This window comes from Ceratotherium simum, chromosome 2 (genome assembly GCF_057802395.1).
Source record: "Ceratotherium simum simum isolate JZ-2026a chromosome 2, ASM5780239v1, whole genome shotgun sequence".
In the NCBI taxonomy this organism is placed as follows: Eukaryota; Metazoa; Chordata; class Mammalia; order Perissodactyla; family Rhinocerotidae; genus Ceratotherium; species Ceratotherium simum.
Window position 1 is genome coordinate 77,598,545 of NC_141901.1, and position 26,839 is coordinate 77,625,383.

General features: G+C 39.4%; 1 protein-coding gene across 1 annotated transcript in view; it reads left to right on the top strand.

Annotated features, from left to right (window-relative positions):
- The first annotated feature begins 23,449 nt into the window (after positions 1 to 23,449).
- COL24A1 (collagen type XXIV alpha 1 chain) overlaps positions 23,450 to 26,839 on the top strand; it is a 346,899-nt gene continuing 343,509 nt past the window's right edge. The window contains exons 1-2 of the mRNA XM_087448191.1: positions 23,450 to 23,500; positions 23,918 to 24,048. Of these exons, the coding sequence (XP_087304317.1) occupies positions 23,993 to 24,048 (56 nt within the window). The 5' untranslated portion in view covers positions 23,450 to 23,500; positions 23,918 to 23,992. The remainder of the gene's footprint in view (positions 23,501 to 23,917; positions 24,049 to 26,839) is intronic.

Below are 26,839 nucleotides of genomic sequence, written 5' to 3' on the forward strand. Positions count from 1 at the left end.
AATAGCTAGAAGAAGAGTCACAATTAATGCTATTCATATTTACTTTTTAAAATTTAAAGAGGCTACTTAAAGGTAATGAAGTAGAAAGGAGTAGTTTGTGCATGAATAAGTGGTGATCAATTTTAAGTGTAAGTGTTAATGAATGAATAAAACTATCACTATCTCCGCCAGCCTCTCTCATACCTCATATGCCACTTGAGTAAAACCTGAGTCATCATTGTTCCTCCCAAACTTGCTCCTGTTCCTAGATTTCCTATGGCAGTTAATGGAACCATTACCACCTAGTCATCCAAGCCAGAAAGCCAAGTCATTATATACCTGAGGAGGCCTTCTGCTTCTGGATAAGACTGAATAACTGGCATAGGACTATCCTCCTGCCATAAACAACTATAAAACTAAACAGAATATATGAGGCAACTCTTTCCAGGCATTGAACCACAAGCAGCACAAAACTAATCTCTGAGAGGAGGAAAGCTCAAAAGGTGAGCTTCACTCTTGCTCTCTATCTGGGGAAAATTTCTTGACCCTGGCACAGTAAGCTGGAGTCCAAGCAGTGCTGGAGGACATTGGAGTTCAGCTGAATCAAATGGAGAGACTGAGTTAATGTCTCATTAATATCCCAGCCATTTAGCTGAAACACCAGTAAGGCCATACCTTATGAATAAGAACTACATTCTAGAATAAGACCTACCTGAGATTCACTATAGCAAAGCCTCAACCTCCAAACTCTGTCTCCCTTGTAGAGATAAATATAGCCAAGTGACAGCAACATGGAAAACTCCTTGAACTTTCCACAGAACCATGCTAACAAAATGTAACACCAGGGCTGGCCCCGTGGCTTAGTGGTTAAGTGCGCCTGCTCCGCTACCGGCGGCCCAGGTTCGGATCCCGGGCGCGCACCGATGCACCGCTTCTCCGGCCATGCTGGGGCCGTGTCCCACATACAGCAACTAGAAGGATGTGCAACTATGACATACAACTATCTACTGGGGCTTTGGGGGAAAAAAAAAAAGGAAGAGGATTGGCAATAGATGTTAGCTCAAAGCTGGTCTTCCTCAGCAAAAAGAGGAGAATTAGCATGGATGTTAGCTCAGGGCTGATCTTCCTCACACACACACAAAAAATGTAACACCAAAACTACTCAAGTTCAAATTGATCAGCTGACAATTGAACTACTTCTAGAACAAAAATCAACACTCTTCAAAAGAAGGTAACAAAGTGTTTCTGTAATAAGTCGTCTACAAAGTTTTGTATACCAAAAGAAAAATTATTAGATGTGCAAAGAAACCTCATAGTCAAGAAAAAGGCAGTTAATATTAACCAACCTCAAGAGAGCTCAGATGTTAGTTTTAGCAGATAAAAGGCTTTAAAATAGCTATTCTAAATAAGTTAAAAGAATAAAAGGAAAATATGTTCAAATAAGTAAAGGAATATATGATCTTAATGAGGGAACAGATAGGATATCTCAGCAAAGAGCTAAAAACTGTAAAAAATGAAAAACAAATGGAAATTCTAGAATGGAAAATGACAACTAAAATTAAAAATTCACCAGATAGGCTTAACAGCAAATTGTAGACGACAGAAGAGCCAGTGACCTTGAAGAAAAATCCAGGCATTTTCTAATCTGAAGAACAGAGAAAAAAATAAAGAAAAATTAACAGTGCCTCAGGGCCTGTGGAACAATATCAAATGTTTTAACATACATGTACTAGAGTCCCCAAAAGTGAAGAGTTTGAGAATAGAGAGAAAAATATATTTAAAAACATTATGACTGAAATTTTCCTTAATTTGTTTAAGAAAAATTGATTTATATCCAAACAATAAGCAGTATTACATAAAGGAAAAAACCCACCAAATTGTTGAAAACCAAAGAGAGAGAAAATCTGGTAAGTAGAGGGAAAAAAGACAGTAAATATAGGAGAATAATGATACAAATAATGGCTAACATCAGAATCAACAGGTGCCAGAAGACAATGGAATAATATTTCTAAATTGCTGGAAGAAAAAAACACTGTAAATCTGATTTTGGGAGAATTTTGGAAATAGTCTTCAAAAATTTTTATAATGAAGACCTGCATTATAAGCAATGATAAAGGATGTTCTTCAGGCTAAAGGGAAATGATACCATATGGAACTCCAATCTATAGTAAGGAATGGGGAGCAGTGGAAATGGTAAATAAATGGGTAAAAATAAAAGTCACTTACCATTTAAAAGAAAAATAACAATAATTGAGGTGGACAGCTATGTTGGAGTAAAACATATGACAATAACACAAAAGGAGGGCAGGCAAATGGAGTTATATTTTTGTAAGATTATTACATTTGCAACACGGGAAGTATGAAGAATATTTGACTATAAATAGTCTTTGATAAATTGAATATGCACATTGTTAGTGCTAGAGCAACCATTTAAAAATTAAAAACAAAAAGTTATAGCTAAGAAGCCAATAGAAGAAATAAGAGGAATACTAAAACACATTTGATTAACCTAAATAAAGGCAGGAAAGGAGAAACAGAGGAACAAAAAATTTGAAGGGATAAATGGAAATCAAAGTGCAAGATGGTACGTGTGTTACCCATAGCAGTTTTATTTATAACAGTCCCAGACTGGAAACAACCCAGATGTCCACCAACAAAGGAATGGATAAATAAATTGTATATTTATACAATGGAATATACTCTGCAATAATGAAAAACTAGCACACTTGACAACATGGATGTGTCTCAAAAACAACTAAGCAGAAGGAGCCAGACAAGAGAGAACATATATATGGTTCCATCTATATGAAGTTGTAGAAAAGGTAAAACGAATTTATAGTACTAGAAATAAAATCAGTAGCTACTAGAGGCAAGGATGGGGAAGGGGATTAACTGCAATGGACATGAGAGAACTTTCTAGGGTGATGGAAATATTCCATATCTTGTTTGAGGTGATGGTTTCACAGGTATATACATTTGTCAAAAATATCAAATGGTACACTTAAAGTGAAGCATTTTAAAAACATATCTATGAAATCTATTTTCTTCTGCTTGCTAAGAGGAAAATTCAGGCATCTTGATCCCAGTCCAGGTTCTTTCTAGAATGTCACATTGATTCCATATAACCACTTGCTGACAGTTTCCAGGTTTTTTGTTTTTTCATTTTGTTTTTTAGTAGACATTGATTATTATCTCATCATCTTTCATCAAGAAGAAAATTTCTAGGAATCACAGTGGTAGTTAGTACCAAACAGTTACTAAAGTTTCCTGTATTTCTGAAATTTTCCCAAGTAAAATTCCATGTGTTGGAACCATCTGGCTTATTCTTAGCAAGGGAATACTGGAGTGGTTTTTTTAAAGTGAAGTTTTCTTCCTGGGAAAGTAACTTTTTCCCTAAATAATGTAGACAATTGGGGAAATATATAATTTTTTAGAAATATGATTTTAAATAGTTGTTTTGATACTTTATCTTTTATTTCAATTGCTTTGGCCATTCTTAAGCAAATATTTGAAGATTCCTAGCAAATGCAACATGCCATAGCTATTTAAAAGTTGATTTTATGACATCATTTTTCTCCTAATTATCTTGAGCTGATGATTTCATATTTGATTTGGAAAAAATCCCAGTTTATCCAAGTTTAGATAATAATGTCTAGGCATTTGATTATTAATGTTTTCTTATTATTCATCTACTCAGTGGATTTTATTTTAAAATTTACATACATTCACACATGTATGGTTGGAAAATATTCAATGGTAGCATACTGTGACAATTTTGTTTGGAAAACTGTTTTTACTTAAAGGTGACATATTGAGCTATGTTTGGAAAATGTCAAAGTTTAATATGAAAAATAAAACCTATTTCGAAATATTTATTAAGAGTCTGGACTAGGAAAAGAACTTGTCCAGGGGCAGCTAAAGTATGATACTGAGAATGTAATAGGTGCATAATCTTTAAAATGCATTTGAATATAAAAGGAATCCTGGAGAGAGGATAAGCTAGGAAGCACAGAGAAAACAAGACATTTGGCAGAGGAAACGATGCTCTCCATCACATTTAAGTTCTTCCTTGTAAGTTCTGAAAAAGACTGTCATGATAACAACCATCATATTGGGGGAAGGAATGCGATTTGACATAAGGAAGAATAAATTCATGGAATAAATTCTGAGCACAAAATGCCCTGTTGTGGTTGTTGTTTCCTTCAAAGACCAAGGCCATGTTCATCTCCTCCAATGGTTTCATCCCTTGGTGAGCTCTCTATCTTCTAAACTCCCTTAGCAACATACTGTCTGCAACACTCGTATAATGTGGAATGTGCTACTTGATACTGTATTTGTGATGTTTTACAACCTTTGGAGGGCAGTGGTTGTGCCTTTTCACATTTGTATCTCTAGAGCCTAGGACAGTGTTGACATAGAGCAGGTCCTCCTCAGTGATGAAGAGATGTTATTGGTAGAGTATAACATGTCCTTCAGACATCTTTCTACCCAACATTACAGCACTTCATCGTTACCACACTGTAGGATAATGGTCCATTTACTTGGTAGAATTCTCCTCTGGACTGTAAGATTCTTGAGGGCTGAGAGTATGTTTTATTCACCTCCTTAATCCCAATATCTTGCACATCATAAGAGTCTAAGAAATATTTGTTGGACAAAAGTGTGAATGAGGGAACTGAGCAAGGAGGGGTAGCTTTTAGTCCTCTACCACTAATTTGTTCAGAAATGTTGAGCAAATGACTTAGCATCTCTGGGTCTCAGTTTTTTCATATATATAAAATGAAGAAGTAGGATTGATAATAATCAAAGGCCTCTCTCAGCTCTAAAATTCTACGATTTGATGATAATGGTGATAGCTTAAAGTAGAAAGGTACTTCAGTTCAAAAACTGAGCCAATGAGCTAGATAATATCAGCTCTTAGCAACTGGTTTTCTCCTGCCTCCAAACCTCTCATCGCTGGGAACTCTGAGGACCTCACACAAGTCAGCTTGCTGAAGATTTGGGAGATGTCATTATGTCATAAATAGCTCCTCATCAGAAAAAGATTGGAGACCCCAGACCCTGGAGAACAGGTGTGAAAAAGTGATTCACAAGTGAAGCAACCAATTAAACTTGAACCAAAGGCTCATTTACTGAGCGTCCTTGGTCCTCTTCCACTGCCTGCTCAGGAAAAACATCAGTTGGTTTGAGGAGTTCTCTAAATCGATAGGTACAGAAACTCTGCATCTCCTGCATACATTTCTTGAGCACTATGTACCCACACTGTTATCAGCTCTTTATGTATTACAACATTTAATTCTCGTAACAACCCCATGTGACAGATAAGGAAACTGAGGGAAAGATAGCCCAGGTTATACAGCTAGTAAATGACAGAGTTTAAATCCTCACTGTCTGACACTGAAAGGATATTAGAATGGTGCAGTTTTTATAGAAACCTCGATTTCTCAGGGATGGGTATGAGTGGGGTGTCAAAAAATGAATAATTCAGGCTTTAAGACAACAAGGATTTATCGCCTTCATTCCCAAACAGCTTTGCCTATGTGTAGACTACAGAGATGATTCCCAGACTGTTCATATTTGCTTGGAAAGCCAGTTACCATTCCTCAGAAACCAGCAAGGGGATTACATTAACTGGTGATCTGAACGTCATCCAGGTCTGGTGGGTCCCGGGAGCAGACCTTGTCTGAGAGAATGCAGCTGTGCTGTCAGTCAGCATGTGAAGGCAGGTGGGCCTCATTATGAGTTACAGAACCAAATAAAGGACCCAAAGCAAAGGTTGCTCTTTCCTTCCAGCCAGAAGGTGGAATATTTATCAAGTGGCTCTTTGGAGAGGTTTTACTCCGTTGCTTACCATTTCCCTGGGATTCTCTAAATCTTGTGATTTGGGACACAGAACAAGAATAATTCTGGTTTACATTCTTATTCATATTTACTTTATTCATTATGTTCCCATATTCCTACTTGATAACTGTAAATAAAACTGTAACACACACAGAGCCTTCCCTTGACACAGAGGGAGTTGTCTTCCAAAGTGCTGGCAAGTTCTCTTACTCATCTTGCTGGAACCAAAGTGTTTTGGCCAGTATGTCTGAGTCTTTCAGCAAACATTATTTATAAGAGAAGCACAATTATTATATTGGCTTATATTCCTAAAATATTTGTAGCAGTTTCTGAGTGGGATATGCCTAGCCTTTGACTTGGAGGACTAAAAAAGGCTCATGTATTTCTCCTTAATGAATTCAATCAGTCCTGGAAACATCAGGTATTAAACAAGTAAAAATCTCCAAGGGTTTTGTTAATTCACGTTGTTTTCTGATGAAACAGTAGGTTTTTCTAATCATTAAAAAGTGTACTCTATCCCGGGATCTGAACTCGAGAACACTGGGCCACCAAAGCTCATGAAATCAACCACTACACCACCATGCTGGCCCCTCAATTTTTATTTTTTTTCTATGAAAATAACAATAGGAAGATTTCCAGGAAGACTTTTTTTTTCCCCAAAAATAGGACTATAGATATTGTTTCTTTTATTAGCAATGTAGATTATAAACATCTTTCTATGTAAATGAATATTATTCAGCATCGTCAAAAAAACCAAAACAAAACAAAAGTGTGTACTTTACGCATGGAAACAAAATCCTCACCAGGGAATGAATCCCTCCTGGGACATCCAGACAAGTAGTTGTCCTGCTTCTGACAGCAGCTCAAAGGGCTGGGAATTCACTTTCAACAAAAGGATTTTTTCCCCGTTTTTTGGACAACTCTAATTTTTAGAACATTCTTCTTATATTGAGCTGAAGTTGTATCCCTGTAGATTTCACCTTCATGGATATTCTTTCTTGCTCTTCTTTGTGGGCTCCTTTTCCTCTGCCAGGCCTATAAATTTTAGTGTTTTTCAGAAATCAATACACTTTTCTTATTTCACACACTGCCTTTGGATAATCTATGGTTTCAGGGTTCACCTATTCAGTGATAAGTATATCTCAAGCCCAAACTTGCATGCTGAGCTCCAGATCAATATATTCAACCACCAACTAGTCATATCCACCTGGCTGCCTCACAGGTACCTCATGTTCAGTTTATCCAAAATTGGTTTTTACCTTTCCTGAGACTCCTGAATTTGGTAAATGATGCTACCATCCACCCAGTATCCTAAGTTAGAAGCCAGGAGGTCATCTTGGATTTCTCCCACTCATAGCTCATCAGTTATCAAGCCCTTTTGATACTTCCCTGTTAAAATCTCTGATATATCTCTTCCTCCCCAACTCTACTACCAAAGGTCTTCATTGTTTCTTGACTGATAATTATAAAAGATTATAATTATATTGTCTCCTTGCTTCAGGCTTCACCCCCTTCAATATTTTTCCTTAACTTCTCCAGAGTGAACCACATAAAATTTAAATCTCTTAACACTATCTGCTCAAAATTCTTAAATGATTTCATCTTGTGAGAGGATAATCCTAAATGCATTTGATGACATTTAAGATCCTGTAGACACACGCATTAGGATGGCTATTTATAATATATAAAGAACTCCTACACCTCAACAAGCAGCCCACTTAAAAAATGGGCAAAGACTTGAGTAGACATTTCTCCAAAGAAGATATGCAAATGGAAAATAAGCACATGAAAAGATGCTCAACATTACTAATCATTAGGGAAATGAAAATTAAACCACAATAAGGTACCACTTCACACACATTAAGATGGCTGCTATAAAAAAAAAAACAGAAAATAATAAATATTGACAAAGATATGGAGATATTGGAACTCTTGTGCACTGCTGGTGGAAACAGAAAATGGGGCTGCTGCTATGGAAAACAGTATGGTGGCTCCTCAAAAAATTAAAAATGAATTATAATGTGATCCAGCAATCCCACTTCTAGGTAATACCCAAAAGAATTGAAAGCAGGGACTCAAACAGATATATTTGTACAACCATGTTTGTAGTGAAATTATTCACAATAGCCAAAAGGTGGAAGCAACCCGAATGTCTATCAATGGATGAATGGGATGAATGGGTAAACATACATACAATTAGCCTTAAAAAAGAAGGAAATTCTGACACATGCGACAACATTGATGAAACTAGAAGATATTATGCTAAGTGAAATAAGCCAGTCACAAAAGGACAAATACTGTACGATTCGACTTATATTTGGTACTTAGAGTAGGTAAATTCATAGACACAGAAGGTAAAATGGTGGTTGCTAGGGGCTGGTTGAAGGGGGAAATGGGGAGTTAATGTTTAATAAGTACAAAATTTCAGCTTGGGAAGATGAAAAAAGTTCTGGATTGGATGGTAGTGATTGTTGTACAACAATATGAATGTATTTAAAGTCACTGTACACTTAAAAATGGTTACAATGGTCAATTTTATGTATATTTCACTACAATTTAAAAAAGAAAGCTCCTATAGAACCTGATTCTTAGCTGTCTGTTCTTGTTTTCCAACACTTGCTCCAGCAGCCCTGAACCACTTGTAGCTCCTCAAACACACTGGGTTCTCTCATGACTCAGTGCTTTCCTGTGTGCTACCTGGTAATTTCTTACTCCTCCTAGTCACTGCTCAAATCTAGGGTGGCTAACTATCACCCTGGTTTACCTGGGACTGAGGGATTTCCCAGAATTTGGGACTCCTGCTCCAACTAGGCAAGTCTCAGGCAAATTGGTACAAGTTGGTCACCCCACTCAAATCTCAACATTATATCATTTCCATATTTGGTCGGCATCTCAAATGTTCTCATTGTCCTCATTTAAGAACTTGAAAACTTCGACTTGAAAAGAACCAACATTAGAATTCTATGTGCTGGAAGATATATATGCAGATCCATATCTATTTATTAATTAACATCCCTTGAGTAATTATATATTCTGTGGCTTGTGTTACCATCTAAAACATATTTCTTTCTTTTCTCCATAAGAGTATTATAAAAATCTAGTCAAATGCCTTGCTAAGATCCAAATACACTGTATCGAAATATGTTCCTTTGATCCATCAGTTTTGCCAACCTGTCCAATACAGATCTTGTTCTTTTTGAACTCATACTGGCTTCACGTGGTCACAGCTTGTGTGTGTGTGCACACACGTGCATGCATGTGCATATCTGAATAATTATTTCAATTAACCACTCTAGAACCTTACCTTGGATCAACATTGATTCAATCATAAGGGACTATCATACGCTATCCTGCACCCACATTGCCAGAGATTTCATAGGTTTTCAAAAATATTGAAGCCAATAAAGGGAATGAAAGATTTTCTTCTCCTGACCATATGAGATTCAGAGGCCAGAATTATAAGCAGTGTCTGTGTTACTGAAACATGTCTCTCATAGCACAGACTTGGGCTCTACCTGCTAATACCTGGTGAACTGGCTGAGTCTGAAGCAAATACAAAATCTAGGATTCATAGGAATGTTTGTTTCACATGCAAACTAGTTATGTGAACACACATTCATTTATAGGGATATATGTACAGGTCTTGATTAGTGGCAAGTCATCAACATTAAAACAAGTAATTGTTACCATTTGGGGAGGTTTGGAGACAGATGCATCTCAGTTTAAAACGATAGCTTAAGTAATTGCAGCATTTGTTTTGTTTTGTTTCCAAGTGAAAACAGGGCTGTTTCTGGTTGTTCTGGGCTTGCACCATGCAGCTAGGGAAGAGAGCCCTTTCCTTCTGTGAGAGGTTAGTTTCCTGCCTGCAATGTAAGCTTCATTAAGAGTTGCAAATAAGAGCAAATTTCAAGAGCAAAAAGTAAAAGGGTTTGTATTTAATGTACAAGATAAATTCCTGGAATTGAAATATTCAGCTGCTCAATATGTTCAATTCCAGAAACTTCTGCCCTATGTCTTTATTGTGGCACAATAAATGGATTCAGTTTCCTAATCATGATACCATTACTGAAGTATGTTAAGTTTTAGAGTATAATGTCAATCAACCAACTAGCATGATAATTACCTAATAATAGTAAAAATAATAATGTTGCTATTGTTTTTATTATTATTATCACTACCATCAGGAAGACCTATAAACCTAATGTGACTCTACTACTTATTAGTTTTGTCTTATAGTCTGTTTCATGATTTTTAAAATTGGGATAAACAATGCCTTGACTGCAGACCTCAAAGGATGGTTGGGAGGCAGTAACATTTAGTGAGCATGTGCTATGTGCCATACTGTTTGGCATCTCACATGGATTATTTCATTTAATCTTCACAGCACCCCCATGAACATGAATAGTAGTATTACCCTTATTTTTCAAAAACAGGGAAATTGATGCTGAGAGGATTTAAATAATGTACCTGAGACCCCATGGCTTCTAGGATTTGATCCCCTACTGAGCTATGTCCACTCTGCCTATAGCATATGCATTGACTTTTTCAGCTATCAGCTATAGACCTACCTATAGAAATGTAGGTACATGGAAAGAGCATTGATTCTCTCATCCAGAGTGAGATGGGGATTTTATACATTCCTGTGGATTTCCTAAAAATCCTATATGATTTCACAAGCCAAAAGTAACAATGTTAGCAGAATCTTTCAGAAGTATCACATAACAAAGCAGATGTTTATATAATATTAAAACCATGACCTATCATTTACATAAATGTGCTTAATATCACAATGCATTTAAAAGAAGCATTCAACACAAAGCAGATATTCATTCATGATATTCAAGTACTACTTAAACTTTCATATAATGGAAACAATCTTTTATGCAATCCGGTCCATGAGCTTAAAAATCTTTCATTTTATATGCCTTCTTTTATAAAATGCTGATCGGGGGGGAATATTTCATTTTAGCTACTGTCATCCAACACTGTTTCTCTTGCATCTTATTCAAACCAAAGATTTTTAGGAAGAACATTCATCTCTCCTAGAATTAGCCTGGTTACTCTTAAAGACACAGTCTAATTCTTTCCATTTCTTGTATTTCCTAAATATTTTCTGTCCACATTTAGTATTTCTTTAACCAAAGCAATGCCCCATACTTTTGGGCTGGCACTAATGGAATTCTGAATACTTTCCCCTTGAATATATACTCCAAAGTATATTGTTCTGGTCCTAGGCTACAGATATTTTGTTTTGCACATTGGATGTGTAAAACACATCCATTTTGGATAACATATGGTTATGAGGGTGGGAAATTAAAAAAATTAAATACTCTCTAAGAAGAAAATGATCAGTGATTACAGTGGGCAGATACTATCCTAAATTCCTAATTTTGAGACAGTTCTAACATAAAAGTGTTTTTTGCATTTCTTTTAGTTCTATTCAATATTAGCACAAACTATTCCATTAATTTACAGAACTATTGGAACTGTTATAGAGTCTTTAAACATGACTAAAATTTCCTCTGAGGAGAGAAATGATTTGTATGTTATCCAACTAATGCCTTCTAGTCAATTTACTTCCTAAATTAAAATGTGGAAATATGAGCTGAATAGATAGATTTAAAACAAAAAGCAGCAATGAAAGAGAAAGAAATTGGTTCTTGAGTCTTGTCTTTCTTTCTCTCTCTCTCTCTACACACACACACACACACACTCAACAGGTGCACAAGAATTTTGATTTAATAATCTATGTTCAAACACTAAACAAAATAAAACAGAAGGAAAATATCTCTACGTGATTAATTCATATGGTTAGTAGAAGCTTTGGTGTTTGCTTGAACAAAATGGGAAACATGTACTACATCAGAGTAAACGTTAAAGCCTAAGAATTGTATGTCAGGAAAAATAATTTTAGAAGGTGCAATTCAAAGGCTACATTTAGAAAATTTTATCTTGGAATTTTTGCCAATCTGAAACCTTTGAGATCTTTGAATAAATAAAAGTGTGACTGTGTCAGAAATCTTATTTTAGAGCAGAAGAGGGTCAAATATAATCATTTGGCTTCGTTTTCCCTATTGGATGAGAGCCAATGGAATCAAATGTAGTTATATTGAGTCCTGCTATTAATCATGCGCTCTTATTTTCTTTCGGGTCTGCCGGGAAACAACTGTGGCAGACAGATCAGGCTGGCACAGAGAAATCAGAAATAGGAGAGCCCTTTCCATGCAAAGACCTAGATGAGGCTCAGAGAAGGAGTCATGGACAGACTGACCAGAGAAATGTGAAGTGTTTGAAGCTAAAAATCAAAAGGATTTATTTTCGGTGGGGAAAAAAAATATAACCCCACCATAATCTTTCACAAAAGCTATTAAGTAAATAGTAATTCTTTATATACTTGAAAACAAAATTGTTTCAGTCTAAACCTTATTCTAAAATATATTTTTAAATGTTAGAAGATGTGCCTGGGGCGGGGGTGGGGGTTGATGGAGGGGAGTAGGGCACACAGAGGCTTAAAGGTACTAATAATGTCATTTCTTATATGGTACTGTTGTTTTATTCTTTAAATTTTACATGCACACATGATGTACTCTCTTTCACAGATATATTTCTTGACAAAAAATTTTTGACATTAGGAGATGCCGTTTAGTGTGCTGCTATGATTCTAAGCACCTCAATTATCTGTTAACATATCTTCATACTATTATTTGAAAATTTATGTTATTATGTATGTATGTCTAGAACAACATTGCACTCTAATTAAAAGATGTAACATTAAATGTTTCTTTTTCAACGACTTTTAGACTGGAATTTTGTCTTGTTAAAAATGAGGAAAATTGCCAGAGGAGATTCAGGAAAAGTAAATTTGAGTAGAAACTTTCCTTTACTCCCGAACCTGTTACTCCCATAAAATGGCTCCATAAGAATAGTTCTGTAAAGGAATTGGGGTGGACAGACACTAAAAGGTTTAGAAAATATATATCTCTGTAGAGAATTCTCCCCCAATCCATCTCTCTCCTGTCTCCAACATGCTACCATATCTGGTACCAGGAGCACATTGTTTGCAGCAATCATTTTTTAATGGGAAGAGGGTCAGGGGTGAAATCCCTAAAGTTTTAAGGGCCAACTCCAAAGTACCAGTTTTAATTTAACTTTATACATACATTTGAAAATGAATGGGCTCTCTGGTAATGCTGCAGCTTTTGGAATTCATTCAGAAGGGGTTTAAAATGGAAAAGCTGACAGATCGTGAACTTCAGTGGTATGAATGGTGCCGCTGTAACACTTTACTACAAGGGCATGATGCCCATTGTAACAAACATCCCTGTGGCCATATTTTAATTTTTTAAAAACTTTATACGCACACACACTTCTTTGAAGGGCAGACCAAAATAAAATATCAGAGTACTTAGTGGAACAATCTACTCTACCTATGTGTTCCTTTTATTTTATCTTGTCTGGTGTTTGGACTGAGATTATCCTAGTCCCTTGGCTACGAACTTCAAACTGATTAAGGTTCTCTGCCAGAGAAAAGTGAGTTGCTTTCAAATCAATTGGTAGCATCTGTTTAGTTCACTTCACAAATGAACTATATAGAATCTGTGCTATGTGAACAGTGAGCCATTATAGAGGAGGAATAAGAAACAGGTACCTGGGATGTCAGAGATAAGTAATTAGTAGACAGTGGGCTCATCTTAGTTTTTGTACTTCCAGGTTTTATTTGAACAGGTAAGCTGGGCTACAGTAAGTGCGAAATGATAGAACTGGATAACCTTGAGATTCTGCTCAAAGGGAATGTGGTTGGGTGGGATTGGAATGGTGGACTCTTAGTATTATGCAAAATGTGTCAAGAGTGTCTGTGTTTCTGTCCAGTTTTCAGGTCTAGTCCCAATAAATATGTTACACTTCCCACCAAAAGTCAGAATAAAACACCCTTCTAGCACCACACAGCCCAAAGCATCTCAAAGAACCTGGGCATCCATGTGGACGAAGAACATATTATGTAGAGCTCACTAGCTCCTGGACCAACAAACCAAGAAAGGAAGATCATTCTGCCAACTGTTTTAGACGCATATTTGAATAAATTCAGGAGACTAAGAATAAAGGAGCAGAACAAAGGAAGAAAGATTCTAGCATAAACAGACTTGGGAAGGAAACAGTGGCAGCAAGGAAGATCAACAAAGTTTGAGGAATAAAAGACAGGAAATCCATATTGGATCAGAAATGAAAAAATTTCCTCATCATCCAAGTTAAGGATTTTCATCAGTTTTCCTAGTGAGAAGGGATCGAGAAAGTTTATCATTTGTAATCCGTTGTATATAAACATGCCTTAGTTAGCTATGTGACAAGTGTATATAGTTCTCTTCCCAAAGTGAATATTAAATCATTCTGTGAATCTTTTTGTCACCTTTTCAAAGTCTCCGGTTAAAGAATCCTTCCAGCTATTGGCCTTGGGCCACCACCTGGTTATAGCTGCCAGAGTAAGCATCCCTTATTACTTTAACAAGTCTGTGTCTCTAACTAGGGTGCATCATGTTCTAAACACAAATAGAAATCTTAACTTCCAGTACTCATATTTTAAAATGAGTAAAATTTAAGCATGAGTCTCTCAAATATTTCATCAGTTTCCAAGGAATCATGGCCAACATAAAAGAATCCTTCAAGTTGCTCTAGCCTAATGGATAGAGAAGAAAATTTGGCTAAGTCCAAATTCCTGAAAGATGCTCCATGATCTTTCCAGCCTCATCTCTATATTGTAGCCATTCCAACTGCAGGTCCCTGGTCATGGTGCCAGGGCTTTTCATACCTCCATGCTATTGCCCACAGTGCCACCTCCACCCAGAATGGCTTGAACTTTCTTGTCCACTTGGCAAATACCTACTCATTCTTAAAGACCTGAGCTTTACACGTTCCCCCTCACTCTCAATAGAATTGTGTCCTACCTCCTTTGTGTCCCAACTGCCCTATATCACCAGTTGGTTATTCTTACTTTTTTCTACCATCTATACCAGTAGGTTTTTCTTACTAGATTCTGTCTCTAGTAGGTTATAAGCTCCTTAAGAGTAGTCATTATGCCATATATCTTCAGAACCCCAGGTCTTAGAACATTGCCTGGTACATAGTACATAGTTATTCATTCATTCAATGAATATTTAAGCACGTAATTTTAATTAAGCCATAATTATTCTTGTTCATATTTATATGAACCACAGTACTTGTTCATTGCAAGTTTTCACAATCAATAAGTATTGTGTTCAGTAACTAAGTCGGGAATGGTTAGACATGTTAACATACGATCACTAGTCTATCTGCATCACAATTACTTGTAATACTTGTTAAAAATGCAGATTCTGGAGCCCCACCTCAGACATACTCAGCCAGAATCTCTAGGCATAAAACTCAGGAAGCTACAACTGTAAAAAGCTACTCGTGTGACGTATATGCACACTAAAATTTGAGAATCATTGGATTCCAAAGAGTACAGGCTTCAGAATTTGATGGATCTAGACCAGGGTTCCAGCTCTACCATTTATTAGCTGTATGACCTTGGAAAAGTAAATTAACCTCTCAGAGCCTCAGTTTTCTTATAAAATAAATACAATAATGTCTCCTCATTGGGTGGTTGAGAAGATTACAGCATAAGATATATTAAAGCACCCAGAACTGTGCCCATTATAGAGAAGTGCTTGGTAATATCAGTTCCTTCCTGGTCTTCCTGCTCCAGCTTCACTTTGCTCCTCAAGGTCTCTTCAGCAATCAGAGCGCCTGAAGAAAAGCACCACACCTGTCCCCTAGATATGCTCTGTGCAGAATCCAAGCAAGCTCAGCATCATCGTCATAATTTTGAATATGATTGCTTTAACTCTATACGCATGCTAACATATTCAAATTGCTTTTTTATCTCCGCATGGAACTAATCAGACTTTGATATGGGTTATATTAAATTTTTGCTTTGGCAGAAATGGATATCCCCTTTCTAAAGGGTACCAAGACTTACAATCATGTGATAGGATCTATAGGCATCTGTTGCCTCCCTATCAATTTTGGGGACTGGCCTGGTGCAAACTAACTTTTCCTCCTCTTCCATGGAAAAACAGATATTTTAATTATCTTTCATAATACTGCCACTATTGCTGCAAGAATCTTATTCCAGACTATGGAAAAGTTTCTTCCATTTCCACACTTCAAAAAATACTCTTACTATTAGTTTGTTTTTCCTTTTTTGAAAAAATATGGGAGCTGTATTCACTTCAAAATTGTGGGAAAAGATAAAATAGAAAGGTCCCATATTGAATTTTCTAATGTTCTTAGTAGGGTGAGAGGAATGTTAAGCAAAGCTGCTGGTAGAGAATCATGAGTCTGAGTCGGAGTTCTTATGTGCCATCAGAGGCAGATAACTGATCCACAATGAGTTCTGATCTGACTTTTGATGATGTTATTGCATCCCTGATTTCTACAAATTTAGGTTCTCTGTTCAAGCCTGAAAAATTTTGTATGAGTATCCATGTAAAATATACTAAATACCTGACATAAATTGTTGGAAAATTGTAGTGCTGATATCAGATGGGTAAAATAAACCTTATTATAGAAAAACCAAAGATATAATGAAACATGAGAGAAGCAAGACATTTTATTTGGCCCTTTAATACCTCCAAATAGCAACTATTATTCAAATACATTTTAAAGGAAAAGCGCATATCATATCCAGCCTTACATTTGAAATTCAAAAATCTTGATTTTTTTTTCTCTACTATATTTTTACCTCAGCCTCCTCACTCCTAAGTTATCTTCGAAATAAGATTCCATAGATATTCAAGCAAACATTTGCCAGTTGCTGCGCAACTATTTCACCTAATTGTGAGTTTCCTATAGTCCACTTCCATTCAGCCTATCCTTTTCATTAGTAAAACAATAACCTTTCCCCTTATATTATGTGACATTGAGAAAACATACAGTTAGTAGAAAATTGGTCCCAGAAGCAGTGAATATGAAAAACACTAAGTTCACTTCTGGATGGAGGTGTATAAATCTGTCATTTTATAATTCGAATATAAATTCTATGCTTCCTAGAAGACCATTCCAGTAGAGGGCTCCAGCTTATTTTAACGTGCTTTGGAGGAAAAATCATAGGGAGGTTTTGAAACATGCAACATTACATTTAAAATGTAGAGTTTTCCCCTAGCATGACTGTGCAAATGTGTACGAATCTACCTATCTATTTGGTTGTCCTGGAGTCCAGCTCAATTTATGGATCTGCCTTCCTCTAGCTACACAAACTCATTTTAATGCATTTATTATATCTCTTTGCTTCTTCCCTAGCATGTTCTCCATTTTAGTTATTCCAGACCATCCACATACTCCTCAGGAGCCAAACCCAACTATTTCCCTCAATCTTGAAACTTTTATTAGTTCTTTTTCTGATTTATGTGAATAATACATGCTTATTGTAAAAAATAAAAATGGAAAAATAAAAAAGAATAAAGGATAAAATTTAATTTATCATCACTAATTTAACCACCCAGAAATTATTTTTATGCTACTATTAATATTTTGGTATATTTTCCTTCAGTCTTTATTCTAAGATACATAATAAACACTATACATACCCATATATATTGTATTGTATACAGTTTCTCATCCTGTTTTATCCACTTAAAATATTTTAAAAATTTTCCATGTTAGGAAATACCCTTCAAAATATTATTTTTTTCATTGTTGCATAATATTACATTATATGAATGTACCATAATTTGTTTATTTAGAAATAAAATAATACTGCGATGGTCATCCTTGTATATATGTTTTCATGGGTGAATCTGATTATTATTTCCTTAGGATATATTTCTAGAATCAAAATCACTGATGAAAAAATATAGCATTTTTAAGGCTCTTAATCTATACTGGCAAATTTCCTCCGCTTGTACCTAATTTACCCTCCTCCAGTTGGTACTAGAGTACCAACTTCACTCTACCCTCATCAACATTGCATATTATACTTTCTTTAAAAATCTTTGTCATTCACTTTTTTTAAAAAATGGGAGCTTAGGCCGGCCCCGTGGCATAGCGGTTAAGTGCTTGCACTCCGCTGCTGGTGGCCTGGGTTCGGATCCCAGGCAGGTACCGATGCACCGCTTGTCAGGCCATGCTGTGGCGGCGTCCCAGATAAAGTGGAGGAAGATGGGCACAGATGTTAGTGCAGGGCCAGTCTTCTTCAGCAAAAAGAAGAGGACTGGTGTGGATGTTAGCTCTGAGCCCATCTTCCTCACAAAAAAAAAAAAAGGGAGCTTACTATTTTAACTTGTATTTCTTTGAATTGAGTCAGTTAAATATTTTAATATGTTGTGGGACAATTTTATTTCTTCCTATGGAAATAGCATATTCCCTTCACCCATTTTTCTACATGTCTTTTCTTACTGATTTTTAAGAAATCTCCATGTATTAAAGATCTTGACATTCTATATGAAAAAAAAATGACCTGAACTCTTTGAAAATATGAAGGTCATGTAGTGACTAACCATCGAGTTTTCCTGGGACTGAGTGGAGTTCCCAGGACATGGGACTTTCAGTGCTAAAAGCAGGAAAGTTGGGTAAATAAGGACGAGTTGGTCACCACTGGGCACTGTTGCAGATTAAAGGAGACTAAATGCAACTAAATGCAACATATGATCCTGAAGCAGGAAAAAAGAAAAAGGTTTACTGTAACATAGGGAAATAATTGGTGAAACTTGAATAGTTATGTAGATTAAAGAATAGCACTGTATCAATATTAATTTCCTGATTTTGATAATTGAACTGTGGCCTTAGAAGAGAATAACCTTGTTTTTACAAAATACACACTGAAGTATTTAGGGGTAAAGTGGCATAATGTCTGCAAATTACTCTCAAACAATTGGGGGAGAGAGAGAGAAAGAGGGAGAATATGATAAAGTCAACATGGTAAAATGTTAGCATTTGGGGAGCACGGGGGAAGGGTATTTGGAAAATCTTCACACTATGTGTTGTAACTTTTTATGTCTGTAATTATCTCAACATAAAATGTTGTATAAAAAGATATTAATTGTCTGCTATGCACTGCAAATATTTTCCCCAGTTTTTCACTTGTCTCTTCATATGTTTGTATTGTGCAACATTTGTATTTCGTTTTTATTTTACCACTTGGAAAATTTAAATCATACTTCTTTCTGTGTTTCTGAGAGACCGCATGTCCTCAACAACAGGCATGTCTGTCTGATGACTTTATCCCCGGTTCTTAGCACAGTATCTGGAACCTATTGCTGCCCAATAAATATTTCATAAATAAATTAATAAATATAATCTTCCCAACCTCTAAAGAAGACACATTTTTACATATATTTACTTCTAAATCTTCACAGAGTTAAATGTTTTTATAAATCCATTAATGTATCGGGATTTACTTTGGTTGTATACAATGAGGTGGAGATAAATTTATTTTCCCCTCAAGACTAATAGTTTTACCATTATTTGTAAAGCAGATCTATGGAGTTTTGAAATGCCACCTTCGTTATATATTGAATTGTATATCCTCATGAGGATCCGTAGCAGAAGGTTGTATGTATTCTATTTCAGTAGCCCCTTGTTTTGAAACTTTTCTTTTGAGAAAAAGGTAGGGAGGGTGGGGGGGAGAGAGAGAGAGAGAAGGAGAAGGAGAGGAGGATGAAGGAGGAGGAGGGAAGGAAGGGAGGGACGGAAGGAGAAAGGAAGGAAGGAAGGGAGGAAGGAAGAAAGGAAGGAAGGGAAGGAGGAAGGGAGGGAAGAAAAAGGAAGGAAGGGGAATTATTGAGAGCATCAACTTTATGTAGAATCAGTCTTCCTGAGTTTACATCTTGATTACCAGTTTTGTGATCTCAGATAATTTAACAACTGTTTTCTGCCTTAATTTCCTCCTCTGTATAATAAGGATAATAAATAGTATCTACTTAACGGGATTAAGAGGATAAAATGAGTGACATATAACAAAACTCATGCATAGTAAGCATTATGAAGTATTTGTTATATTATTATTTTTTGAGCTCCTATACTATTATTTAATAATGCTGTATGCTTTTCATTCTATCTCCTTTAGTCCTCCATTGTTTCCTCCCACTTTCTGTAGCCTAAGTTTATGTCCTTGGCTCTCTGTTCTTCATTTCAATATTCACTTTGAAAATAGACTCCACTGTCAAGGCCTCAAGTACCATTTTATGCAGATAATGAAGAAATCTAAAACGCTAGTTGTGGCCTCTCTTTGAACTCGAGCTTCCAACTCCAACAGATCTTTGGATAGTTCCAAAGCAATGTCCTACCAACATCTCAAACTGAATTAGTCGTCTTCCTTTGACTTTAGCCAATTGCATAATTTCTTAATCACTCAGACTTGAAATTTCTTCTATATATATCCCAATCTAATCAGTTATCAGATCTTCTTGATTCCTTTTAATAATGGTTCTCTTATTTAGCTTTTTTATTGTCCCTACCATGTTTCAAGATACTAACATATTTCAGCACCTACACCTAACTTATCCTCCAGCCTTCTTTCTTTTCAATCTTGACATCTGGTGCTGATCAATCTTCTTAAAATGGGAATTTAGAACATAATCATTTATCAGTTTTAAATTCTTTAATTGGTTTCCTATTGCTTATAGATTAAACCTTAAATGATAGAATGTAAACTCAATGAAGGGAAGAATTTTCATGCATTTTGTTCACTGATGTAACTCAGTGCCTAGAAGAATTCCTGGCACATAGTAGGTAATATGATAAATGTTTATTGAATAACTGAGTGAACCCATATCCTGGCATTCAGGAGCTTCCATAGTTTGCCCTCAACTTCTTTTCCAATGCACAAACGTGTAATGCACGCTGATGAATCTATTCCTTTCCCCTGCATATAATTCAGATATCCTCCTCTTGTCCATTTGCTGTTAATCTCCTACTCTCCATTTCCAAGCATACTATCTTTCTCTTCTCCACCTGTATAAATCCTCTTCACTTTTCAAGGCCCAGCTAAGTCCCAAGGTCTCAGGTTATCTCTCTTGATCAATTTGATCTATGCTAATCTCTATCCTAAAAAGTCTATAGCATGTAAACCTTACATTGTTTATTTTTTGCTGGGCAAATGCTTCCTCTCCCCCAAATGAATGTACTCTATTTGAGGGTGTGTGCACTCTGTGGCATCTTCTGCATAAGGGCTCTATTAACTCTAACCAACAACTATTCTCTTTTTATATTCAAAGAACCTGAGATATATTTTAATAATAACTCCATTTCAAACAGCACTTAAATATTGAGACTCAATATGGTAAATAGAAAAAAATATTTTTAATCCTTAAGTAGCTGATGGGGAAATGGAGAGAGAAATTGGGTGAGTTGGGTGAGTTACTTAAGATCTGCTTAGTTCTTTTTTCGTTTGCTTGTGAGGAAGACCAGCCCTGAGCTAAGAACCCATGCCAATCCTCCTCTTTCTTGCTGAGGAAGATTGGCCCTGGGCTAACATCGTGCCCATCTGCCTCTACCTTATATGGGAGGCCGCCACAGCATGCCTTGACAAACGGTGCGTGGGTGCGCACCCAGTGCGCACCTGGGATCCGGGCCTGCGACCCCCGCTGCCAAAGCGGAGCTCCTGTAGAGTTAACTGCTGTGCCACCCTGCTAGCCCCAAGATCTGCTTAATTCTTATCTATGCTTTCCACTGAACTAAATTACCTGTCCTTCTTTAGTTGACCAGTAGTCAAAAATAGAAAAACTGTAGTTTAGGGCTATTTAAGAATGACTGTGTTCCCTCAGCCCTGGATTTATTTCTAGGAGGATTCCAGAAAGCTGTGGCTATTTGTTACAAAATTGGGGGTCGGGGGGGTGGACTTTACAGTGGCTAGAGCTGGCATGTGGCAGCTTAACTAAGTGATCAAAGTTAACATAACTAGTAATAAGATACATCAACGTATGTTTATCCAATATGATGCCGTGAGAAACGGCACAACATCACTTCAGTAGTATTTATGTTGAAAATATATAACCTGAGTCTAATCATGAGAATACATCACACAAATCCAAATTGAGGGACCTTCTACAAGGTGACTGACCAGTGTTCTTCACAAGTATCAAAGTCATGAAAGACAAAGGACAGGAAATTCCACAGATGGAAAGAGACTAAGGAGATAGGACAATTTAATTAATCTCTTTGTTAATTAATTAATGAACTAACTAAACACAGTGTGGGATCTTGGATTAGATCCGGGACCAGACAAAGGACACTTGGGAAAACTGAAAAAATTTGAATAAGATCTATAGATTTGTTAATAGTGTTGTATCAGTGTTAATTTCCTGGTTTTGATAATTGTACTGCAGTTATATAAGATAACGTTAGAGGAAATCAGGTAAAGGCTATACAGGAATTCTCTGTACTATTTTTGCAACTTTTATGTAAAATCTAAAATTATTTCAAAATAAAAAGTTGAAAAATTGAGGGAGAGGAAGATGAATTAAATTCTATATTCTTGGAGAAAAAATTCCCCAAATTCCAAGGGCCACATCAATCATTTCCATTCATCTATATGGTCACTTCAACCTTTATAATATGTGTGTAATGTGGGATGCCTTTCAGCATGTGGAAGAGGCATTAGCTGTGGATGGCGCACAGAACAGATAACGAAAACTTGGAGAAATGATATTCACTGGTGTACAGCAGTCATTCATTAGACAGACATGCCAAGTAGTATTTTAAGTGCTGAAAATACGATGAGCAAGATAATAGATTCCTGGCCTCCTGAAATTTCCAGTCTTATCAATAAGAAAGAGAAAATCAGAACTTATTTTTTTTTTTTAATTTTTTGCAAAAACTGGAAGGTGGACTTAGTATGAAAAGGCTGTGGAGGAATGGGGACTTATGTCAAAAAAGAAATTTGTTACAAAAATTGGAGAAGGTATTCAAATTGGCAAGGCCATGGTGCGTTAGCATGGTCGTGATGCAGAACTGCAGACCCTTAATCCCTGCATGTAAACAGAAGGGCAGATGGCAGAAAAACTGGATTACAGGAGAGAAAAATCAGTAGAAGATAGCAAGGGGGACAGACTGAAAGGAAAGAGGGAAGGAGAGGAAAGGTAGAAAGGAGAACCGTTGCGGTCAGTTAATAGTATACCTTAGGCCACGTACGTAACTGGGAAAAAAGCAAGAAAGTCGGAGGAGAGTGAAGGACTCCGCCGAGCCCAGAATGATTTCAGAAGGTGTGTGTGAATAGGATAGAGAAAAAGGTTGGGGGTGGGAGACACGCAAGAGGGAAACATCAAATTGGGGACTGCTGAAGAATGGAATGGTACAGGGGCACTTCGAGGAAGGAAGGATACCTAGCCACCTACAAGCTTCGGAAACGTCGAGGGAGGACGGCGTGGGAAGCGAAAGCGTCTGGGCGGTGCCGAGCGGCTCCGTGCGCGCCCGGGGCTCGGCGGCCCCAGGGGCTTTCGGACAGGGGCGCCCCAGCCCGGCGCGGGGTGGGGGAAGGTTGCGGGGCGGAGGGGGAGGTGTGCACTATGTTTCGTGATGTCATTGCAAGTCAGTGAGCGGTGAAATTTAACACCGGCCAGATTTGCTCGGCTCCTCTTCTTCCAGGGGAAGCAGCCGGCGGCAGTCAGTGCTGAGCGCCTGCAGTTGCCACCGGCCCCCTCGCACCGACTAGATTTCCGAAGTGGGTGTATGTGCTTGTCTGACAAATGTTCCGGCGCGGGCTGTTTCCAAGGACTTCCTCCCCCTCTTCATCTCCTTCCCTCCCCCACCCCTTTCTCCTCCCAGGCCCAAAGCAGAGGACTCCACTGGAGTCACAGAGTCGCCTTTGAACCGCAAGTGAACTCGAGGGCTGCACTCGCAGCCGAGTTCCCGCTGCTGCCGGCGCCCCGCCGCCTGCCAGTGAGGTCTCCTCCTCGCCCGCCCTCCCAGGGGAGCGCTCCCCCCGGGGCTCGTCCGCTACCGAGCTAGGGAGCTGGGAAGCCAAGCTGTCTCCCCTTGGGGTGCTATTCCAATGCCCCTCCCTGTCTCCCCCTCCCTTTTTTTGTTGTTGCGGTTTTGGAGCATCGTTTTCATGTGATTTTTTGTTTTCCTTTTTCGTGGACAGTACCTGCACACTTAGCAGTTCGGAGTTGGCTTCTGTTTTCCGTTAGCGCCTCGCTGCACGGACAAATGCATACAAATGCATTTAGGAGCCCACAGGACAAGGCGTGGAAAGGTCTCCCACACAGCAAAAACGTAAGTAGCCCACCCGCTGGGGCAGGGGTTAGACCAACCCCTCACCCCACCCCCGGATCCGCTGAGCTGGTTGGAGATCTGTGCTCCTGCTCCTTGGCACTTTTTGAAGTTGGGAGCCTACGAGCAGCTGTGGCATCCCCCTCTTGTCTCCTCAATTTGTAAAATACCGTGTTTGAAAGGAAGCCTCCTGCCAGCGGGTCTCTCAGAGAGTTTATGCTAAAGACATCCTGCTGGCGCTCGTCCCGACGCCGGCGGCAGCGGCTCCCGCGGCTCCGGAGCTGGACTCGGACGCCCACCCCGGCTCCAGCTTCCGCCGCCCTCGGGCCCTCCTTCCCTACTCCTCCCTCAGGGCCCTGGCTGAGGTCCTGCTTCCCTGCGGTGCCTCTCCGGGCGTCCAGCTTGGAGATTGCCGGTCCCCTGGGCCCAGTGTGCTCAGCCTGCCCCGCGGGGCACGGTCGTGGGGCAGGGCTGCGGAATGGGGGAGAGGATGCCCCCAGCACCGCGGGCATCAGGGCGCTGCTAGACCCACGGGACTCAGAGGCAATCGACTGGTCGTTAGGAGGCCAACAAACGTGCTGCCTGTCTGGGGCCAAGGCTGCGCTCTGATCTCCGGGATGTCACCGGGGAAGGGGCTGGACTCGGGGGGGCGGGGCTGCTCCTCCCGAGGAGTGTTCGCGCCGGCCCTGATTGGCACCCCACCTTCTCTTTGGGTGCTTTACCTGCTCCCACCCCCTCATTGGGAGAAGAGCGTGGATAGGGGGTGCATGGTTTTGGCCGGCTGCCCCTGTCCCCCTGGAAGAAGTCAGTGGGTTACGCAAGTTTGCTTCTGGCCCCGGAGACGGGAGGGACGAAAGCGGCTGTGCTTTTTCTCTGCCGCGAAGCTACTCCTCGGGAGAGTAGGTGCCCCTTGGGAGAGTAGAGAGGAGGGCACGGGGCAGAACTGCCCGTGCCAGCTGAGGACAGGCGGAGGCGGGCTGCGGAGAAAAACCGCCTTGTGGCAGTGTTTGTATGAACATGTGTTTCCCAGCCGCGTGCGGCCGAGCCTGTCCGGGGCTGCCGCGCTCTCTCCTCCGACCCCTGCAAGCCACGGCAGCCGGGCTTCCCCGCTGACCGGGATGCAGCTCCCCACGCGCCCGCAACGGGATGAATCAGGGAGGGTGAAAGTTCCCAATTTCCACAACTCGGTGCTTGTGGCGTGGTACCCGGGTCCAAGGAGAGGTCAGGCTCTGCAGGCCGCCTTCCCCAGAGAGGCTCACGGGGTCGAAGCGGGTTCCCAGGCAGGTTTCCCGCCACTTTTCTCGATAGAAGTCCCTCTGCCTGGACCCGCTCGGAAAGCGAGGCTGGAGGGGAACCCGTCCTGCGGGACCAGGAGCATCTTCCCGTTGATCCCAGATGAGCGCGGAATGAGGATCGGGCCCCCGCGGGTCCAGAACCCCCATGAGAGGCTGGGTGAGGCCCTCCACCGCCTGTTGGGCCGTAGCCTCCGCGTCCATCCCTGTGCCCTTCTTGGCCTCCCTGCCAGCTCCCGCCCCGAGGGCTTTCTCTTCGCCACCGAGCCAGGCCTACATCGCTGCCTAACATTCTCTTTGGTAGTTGTGACCAACCTCACGGATTAAAGCAGATCTGCTCCTGGCCTCTGTCTTGTCTGGTTTATACTTCCCTTCCAGACGCTCCCAGAAAAGGCCTTGCATAAATTCTTGGGCAGTTTGGGGTTTGTAAATTGGGTCCAGATGATTGGGGGGTGGGAGGCAGAGAAACCAAGATGATTGGGGGGTGGGAGGCAGAGAAACCAAACAGAGTGGCTTACACAGAGGAACTTCTGAGGAAAAATTAGACTATGTGGAATGAGAAAAGAACCCTTGTGGAGAGATGTCGGGGTAGGTAGTGGATCCTGGGTGAAGGTGCTGGTCTCCCCTGCTCTCCTAGAGGGCCTCTCCACCAGGGGCCATGCAGCCTCTTTCTATATCCAGTTTGTTCCACTACAGTTGCCAGTGGGGGTGGGCTGCAGATAAGGGTAATTCAAGGTTACATCAGACTGCAGCCTCTCACAGCTCCAGCCACACACATGCAGAGTGGGGAAAAGGTAGTTACTGATTGAGCTGAGAACATTGTTTCTCAAAAAAATCCAGTTTCCACAAAGAATTCAGAGTTCTTCAGTTTGGAAAAACCTCTACAACACTATAGGGAGGGGACTTGGGAGAAGCAGTTAATTAGCTGATAATGTCAGGCCACTGAATTAAACCTTAGAGGCCCTAATGAAATCCGTGAGTTTTTCATTTTCTACCATCCTTTTGTGGTGAGGTTTTGTAAGAGCTGGGGCAGTTTTTAAAAATCACAACTATGGGGCGGGGCTGGCCTGGTGGCGCAGGCGGTTAAGTGCGCGCGCTCCGCTGCGACGGTCCGGGTTGGCCAGTTCCAATCACCCGCGCACCGATCCCGGCTTGGCAAGCCATGCTGTGGTGGCCTCCCATATAAAATGGAGGAAGATGGGCATGGATGTTAGCCCAGGGCCAGTCTTCCTCAGCAAAAAAAGAGGAGGATTGGCAGATGTTAGCACAAGGCTAATCTTCCTGACAAAAATAAATAAATAAATAAAAATAAAAAGCACAATTATGATTCGCCACCCAAAAACACGTATGGTTTTAAAACTAGATCCTTAAAGACATTTTATTTCATGGGGCTGTCTTTAGATGGCTACCTAATATGAATCGGTGGAATTAATAAAAGGAAATTAAAACCAAAAGTCAGTGTAGGATACATTGATTTATCACATTATTGGAAAGTCTCCTAG